General features: G+C 43.7%; 1 protein-coding gene across 10 annotated transcripts in view; it reads left to right on the top strand.

Annotated features, from left to right (window-relative positions):
• The first annotated feature begins 349 nt into the window (after positions 1–349).
• MITF (melanocyte inducing transcription factor) overlaps positions 350–7,007 on the top strand; it is a 197,893-nt gene continuing 191,235 nt past the window's right edge. For all 10 annotated transcript variants that reach the window (XM_044300738.1, XM_044300732.1, XM_044300728.1 and 7 more), the window contains exon 1: positions 350–545. In XM_044300738.1, the coding sequence (XP_044156673.1) occupies positions 442–545 (104 nt within the window). In that variant the 5' untranslated portion in view covers positions 350–441. The remainder of the gene's footprint in view (positions 546–7,007) is intronic.

Genomic DNA, 7,007 nt, shown 5'->3' with positions numbered 1-7,007 from the left:
AGTACATTACAGAAAATAATGAACTTTATCACAATATGCTAATTTTTTTAGAAGGACCTGTATATATATGTATATATTTATATATATATATATATACACACACATATACATATATCATTCAACTATTTAGATGCATTATTATACGTATTAATGGAATAAAAAATAGAAAGAAAAGAAGGACATTAGTTACAAAGACTTTACACGAAGTTCATAGAAAGTTCTGCCCATTTACCAGTATTCTCTCTCTGCGCTCTATGTAAATCTGCCGCTAGATGGCAGCACTGAGGCCACATCCGGCAGCCCAGCGTGTCAGTAAAAGTGTGTGCAGTAGTTCAGGCAGGGACTGATCTCAGCTGAGGGCTGTCACTACTAAAGACACAGGGGAGAGGGAGCAGCCTGCACTCTGCTGTTCTGCTCTCAGCCCTCCTGACAGCTGGAGACATGCAGGCTGAATCAGGGATTGTACCTGACTTTGAGGTGGGAGAAGACTTCCAAGAAGAGCCCAAGACCTACTACGAGCTGAAAAGTCAGCCCCTAAATTACAGGTCAGTGCCATCTGCTGGAACTGGGTCTTGTTTACAGCCCTGGGGTTGGCTGGTTATCTGATATCGCCCTATGGTGTTTATTGCAACCTTGTATCAGAGTACTGTCTTTGTTTGGAAAACATTGCATCTTGGTATTTTGCATTGCAACATTGTATCAGTCTAGTTGTACTTTCCATGTGACATGGATTCCATATTAGGCATGGGAGAGTAAAGCATTAACCCAGTGGAGCCTGGATTGTTCTGCAGGACCTTTAGTTCTCTGCTGCTGGTCCACAGTGTGGGCTGAATTGTATTTTGGAGGCGGTGGTCCTGAATATGCATTACTGCCACAACACAGAATGTTCTGCTGTGTATAGGGATAATGGGTGCTGCCCAGTGCTTGCCCCTGTCATACAATAAGGGGTTGTAGGGAGAATGTATTTCTTTGTTGGGGAAATAAAAAAAATAGTTGCAAATTAATAGCTGTGTAATGTCTATTGAACCTCTGCTGCTGCAGAACCTCCTTGGATAGCAGAGGTAGTAGTCAGCTGCTCTGCAGCATTTAAAGGGACATGCCCATTTTCCTCTCTGTGCATCTGGACCTGACCAGAAAGTTCACCTTTTCCAATGCGGGCCAGCTATGACCAATATTAAGCTTTTCATTTCTATTTACCACCGGGGTGTGCGGAATCTATGAATAAATGACTACAAATGACTTTTGCTTACCTTTTTAATGGATTGGCGGTTAGCTTGCACCACGTTTATCCCGTGATTACTTTTCATATGGGTAAACGCCACGGGGGAAGGTCGTTACGTAATCTGTAGAGCTGTCGATGGGATTAGTTTGTGGGGTTTGTTTATGGAAAACAGTCACAAAATTAAATATTTTTTTTTTCTTTTCTTTTTTTTAAATAGTAGTTTTGCTGGTGCTGGTCTGATTTCATAAGTATTGGCGCCCCACCAAGGTAATTGGTGTGCACATTCCAATACATCTGCAATTACTGGAGGCAGCCATATTGTGGGCAGTGCCAACCTTCATCAAATTTTAGCCAATTTAATGTGAGAGAGCCCTAAGAAAAGACTGAGATATGGGGGTGTAGCTGGCTGGTCTGACAGCTGCTAGGTCTAATAAAGGCACTGATGTAGCAGAGCTGATTTTGTCATGTCATTTGTAAAACCTCAGGTAGCACATCTGTCATGATAAGCTCGGTTCTGCCACCTCTGTAGGTGACTGGCGCGATTCAGCCTGCAATGCCCATAGGCCTGTGGCATCTGCCAGTTAACAACAGAACAATAGGGATCTCTGATCTAGAACATGTTCCAAACCTTTGTTGTGCCATTGTAGCCTTCGTGTGACCTCGGTGCTGGGTGGACTGAGGTGTTGACCTCCTGGTTCACATTTTTTTTTTATTGTTCTGGATTATCTGCTGGAAACAGTGATTGGAACTGATACAAAAACGCAGAGAAATAAGAAAAAGTATCAATAGCAAATCCCATTGTATATACCGTAGCTATATTCAGGTTGATCTTCCTTATACCACAACATGTAGTTGTGCAGTGGTTTTTGTTTCCGTTGTGTTTCCATTTCCGTCCCGTTTTTCCGTATGGCGTATACAGTATACAGTAATTACATAGAAAATATTGGGCTGGGCATAAAATTTTCAATAGATGGTTCGGCAATAATGGAACGGATACGGAAGACATACCGATGCATTTATGTATGTGTTCTGTTTTTTTGCGGACCCATTGACTTGAATGGAGCCACGTAACGTGATTTGCGGGCAATAATAGGACATGTTCTATCTTTCAACAGAACGGAAAAACGGAAATACGGAAACGGATTGCATAAGGAATGCATTCCATTGAAATGAACGCAAAAAACGGCCCGTAAACCGAAAAAAAAAACGGTTGTGTGAAAGAGGCCTTACAGCTATGCAACCTATGTGTCTCAGTTCCTCATCATTTTCAAGATCTCTGCTTGCTGTCACTGCATAGGAATATTCTCATTTTTGGCTGATTTGCTACTATTGTGGGAAAGCTCGGTGCATACAGTGAATGCATCCATGGCTCTGCCTTACGACCATTTTTTTAATTAATTTTTTTAACTGTGTGGAAGTGTACTGTAGTTCACAGCAATTTTTCACCCCAAAAAAAAAAAAGTTTCTTGTCTATAGAATCCTATGTGTGACGTATGCCACATTATGATATAGATTGAGGATTTACGTTCATGGGCGAATGCAATGTGAACATAGCCTAAGCGATTTTCTGACTTGAGGGTGATACAGTTTGCTTGCACTGATACATTGTAGCAAATTACAATTTCATTTAGACCACAGATGTCTACACTGGATACAGTTGTTGCACTGGCGTAACTACCGCCATAGGGGGGTCTGATCATTTTGGGGTCTAACGAATTTATGGGTCTTAACTGGTAAAGGTTGTATGTGGGAGGGGGTAAGGGGAAGAAGGTAGCATTTGAAAGCTTGCTATGGGGTCCAGCCTTTTCCAAACTGTAGCACACTCTCATATATAACACATGTAAGTAAACCTGCCCACAGGTGCGGGTGATCGCGCATAATTATGTGCGTTTCTGCAGCCTATCTGCACCAAAATCCGCAGTCTCTAATTCTGTTTTTTGGTGCAGATTTGATGCAGTTTTGCCGCAGATATCGCCCTTCCATTGAAAAAGAGTGAAATCCTGAAACATAATTGACATGCTATTTATTTTGAAATCCGCGTGGCAGGTCAATTTCTGCACGGAAAGAAAACTTCAAAGTGTACATAAGATTTGTGTAATCCCATACACTTTGACGGTACTTTAGTACACACAATTCTTTTTTTTTTACCGCATGGGAATCCACGTGGAAAAAAACGCATGTATTCCGCATTTAAATGGGGCGGCAAGTACATGGATTTCTGAATGCCACATTCGGGTTAATAAAACCGATTTAAGATTTACTCGATTTAAAATCGAGTAAATTTCTGCAGCAAAAGGCCTCCTGCACACGAACGTGTGCTTCCCGTTGCCGCAATACATGGGCGCCGTTCCGTGGCCATTCCGCATCACGGATGCGGACCCATTCACTTCAATGGGTCCGCAAATCCGGAGAGGCTGAATGGAAGCACGGAACGGAACACTACGGAAGCACTACGGAGTGCTTCCGTGGGATTTTGTCCTGTACTTCCGTTCCGCAAAAAGATAGGACATGTTCTATCTTTTTGTGGAACAGCTGTGAATGGGTCCGCGATCCGCTGCGGCTGCCCCACGGGACGGTGTTTGTGCATTGCGGGCCGCAGCACGGCCACGGGGTGCACACACGGGGTGCTAAGGCCTGTTCAGATTTTTCTCTTGATATACACTACCCAGGAATGTTCACTTTAGGTCCCATTCATACGACCATATTTATGGTCCGAATGCGATCAGCGTTTTTTGAAGATAGGATGAGGACCCATTCATTTCAATGGGTCCGCAGCAAATGCGGACAGGACTCGTGTGCTGTCCGATCTGTAGCCCCACAAAAGAGAGAGAACATGTCCTATTCTTGTCCGTTTTGCGGACAAGGATAGGCATTGTCACAATGGATCTGAAAAAAAAAAAAACGGATGCAACACGGATGTCATGTATTTTTAGCGGATCCATGTTTTGCAGACCGCAAAATACATACGGTCATGTGAATGAACCCTTAGCATGGGCATAGGAATGGCCATAACAGCCATAGCACTTGCTATGGGGCCCAAAGGTTGGGAAGGGGGGGGGGGGGGGCGGGGCTCTATCAGGTGCGAAAACATTGTGCATTTTTGTGACGAATATCCTGAGTTTTTGCTACAATGTTGTTTTTCTGATACGGTACATACTTAATTATTGCTACTTATGTTGCTTTTTTTTATATTGCTTACACTAGGTCAGGGATCAGCAACCTCCGGCACTCCAGCTGTTCTGAAACTACAACTCCCAGAATGCTCCTTGCACTTCTAGGAGAGTTACAAGAATGACGGAGGAAGTGTCCATGCTGGTAGTTATAGTTCCACAGCAGCTGGAGTGCCAAAGGTTGCACTAGGTGGTGGTGGCCCCCGTCTTAGGGTCCATTCACATGTCCGCATCCATTCTGCAATTTTGCGGAACAGGTGTGGACCCATTTATTTTCAGGGGGGCCGGAATGTGCTGTCCGCATCCGCACCTCCGTTCCGCAAAAAAATAGAACATGTCCTATTCTTGTCCACAAGAACAAGAAAAGGCATTTTCTATTAGAGTGCCGGCGATAAGCGGTCCGCAAAATGCGGAACGCACATTGCCGGTGTCCGTATTTTGTGGATCCGCAAAACACATACAGACGTGTGAATGGACCCTTGTTTTGCTGCGCTGCCCTATGATTTATAGTGACGCCTCTGCTCTTTAGTATTATATTATCTTCCTGTCCAGCCACAAGGAAGGGAGGGGACATTATACAGTGATCGCTACCGTTCACATTCTTGAAGATTACATAACCGTCAAACATCAGATCAAGGAAAACTTGATGACCAACTTTGGGAAACTAACAACACAACCACCATCGCCGATATTCCTGCATGCTTATGTCTGTAGCCTTAAAGGGGTAGTCCCATAAAAGAAAATATGTCAGATATCAATACTGACTGATCCCTGGGGGTCTGACTGCAGCAACCCCCATGATCACTACAGTAAAGGGGCTGCATTACTTGCTTAGCACTGCTGTGCCTTTTTAGCAAGTTCCTGCGCAGCGTCGCTACCACCAAGAATCCCTAACAAAACTCTACATGAATGGGCAGTGAAGACCAAGACTATGACATGCATGAAATAACCCCAGTGGACATTGCACTCATGACCAGCAGAGGCGTGGAGGTTGTGCTCCCATTCATCAGATCCTAGGGGTATTATAGTGAGCAATATACACATGTAGATATATGGTTTCTACTAGAGATAAGCAAAGTTTTGGAAAATTTCGATTCGGCTGCTTCGCCGAATAAAAAAAAAAAAAAAAAAAAAAAAAATCGCTTTGCTCATTTATTTGTGAGTAGTGGGTGCAATGACAGGGAGCGGCGATTGTGCCACCCCCCTCCCCCGTCATTGTACCCCTAAGATGCTGCGTTCATAGTTGATCGCGGCATCTGACAGTAATATTAAAGTGTAAAAAAATCACACCTACCTCATCCGTTAGATCGCGAAGAGCCGGCCACCGTCATCTTCATTGAAGATCCAGCGCCAAATGTCGTGCGGCCCATGATGACATCACTACATGTTCTGGCATGGTGATGTCATACATACCGCGCATAGCATTTTCCGTGGGATCTTCAATCAAGATGGCGGCGGCCGGCTCTTCGCATCCAAATGGATGAAGTAAGTATGATATTTTTTATTTTTTTACCACCATTTCAGGGAACGCGATTCGTTGCCACGAAGCACGAGGAAATTCCGACTTGGATTCGCTCAGCACTAGTTTCTACTGCACCAATAGGAAACCTTTCTGCACTGTGGGACCAAATTCAACTTACCAATATAATTCTAAAGCTCATTATATCTTATGGGGGAGGGAGGGGGTTTGTCCATTTTTTATTTTTTATTTAATAAATAAAGCTAATTGAAATGAGCATTGTGCGTGCTTCCTATCTGGTTGGTACTGTACATGTAACACCATTCACATCAAACCTCTTTATTCATGAATAGAATGCCAGTGCTACAGTTAAGACTGACACACAATATGGGGCGGTCCTTCCTAGGTGCATGGCTTGAATAAAAGTGTAAGGCTAAATATATTCAGACCCCTACATCAATGTGAGACTGTAGACAGGAACCCTATATTAAAGAGGACCTTTCATGGGTCCAGACTTTATTAACTAAGTATCAGGGTATGTAGGGCATACAGCGGGGATCTAATAGCGCTTACTATTTTTTCTAGGTACCGCTCTGTTCGCTCGCTGTGGCCCCTTTTAAATTGTCGCGCCCTGTATGCTAATTTTCGCATCGGTACAGGGAGGAGGAGACTGCCCTGTTTCTCTGTGGGCGTCTCCTTCTGCTCTCTGCTGCGATTGGACCGCTCTACAGCCAGGGAGAAGGAGACGCCCATTGAGAAACAGCACAGTCTCCTCCTCCCTGTACCGATGCGAAAATTGGCATACAGGGCATGAGAATTTAATGGGGGCCACAGCGGGCGAACGGAGCGGCGCCCAGAAAAAAGGTCCTTTAATATCATACCTGACACATGACCATCTAAATATATTCAGATTTCAGACACCCTATATTAAAATCATACCACAGAACAGACCCCCTAAATATTTTCAGACTTAATATATTATTATAATATATATCAGACCCCAGTCCAAACACCTATATCAATTTCAAACCCCATACTAGACCCCTATAATAATTCAAACCCCAGACCAGACCCCTACAGTAATGTTATACCCCAGGAGAGATCCCTAAATATTTTCAGACTCCTTATATTTATATTAAATCACAGACTAAACATC

This window comes from Bufo gargarizans, chromosome 7 (assembly GCF_014858855.1).
Source record: "Bufo gargarizans isolate SCDJY-AF-19 chromosome 7, ASM1485885v1, whole genome shotgun sequence".
Taxonomy (NCBI): domain Eukaryota; kingdom Metazoa; phylum Chordata; class Amphibia; order Anura; family Bufonidae; genus Bufo; species Bufo gargarizans.
This window is presented reverse-complemented; position numbering and strand designations above follow the sequence as displayed.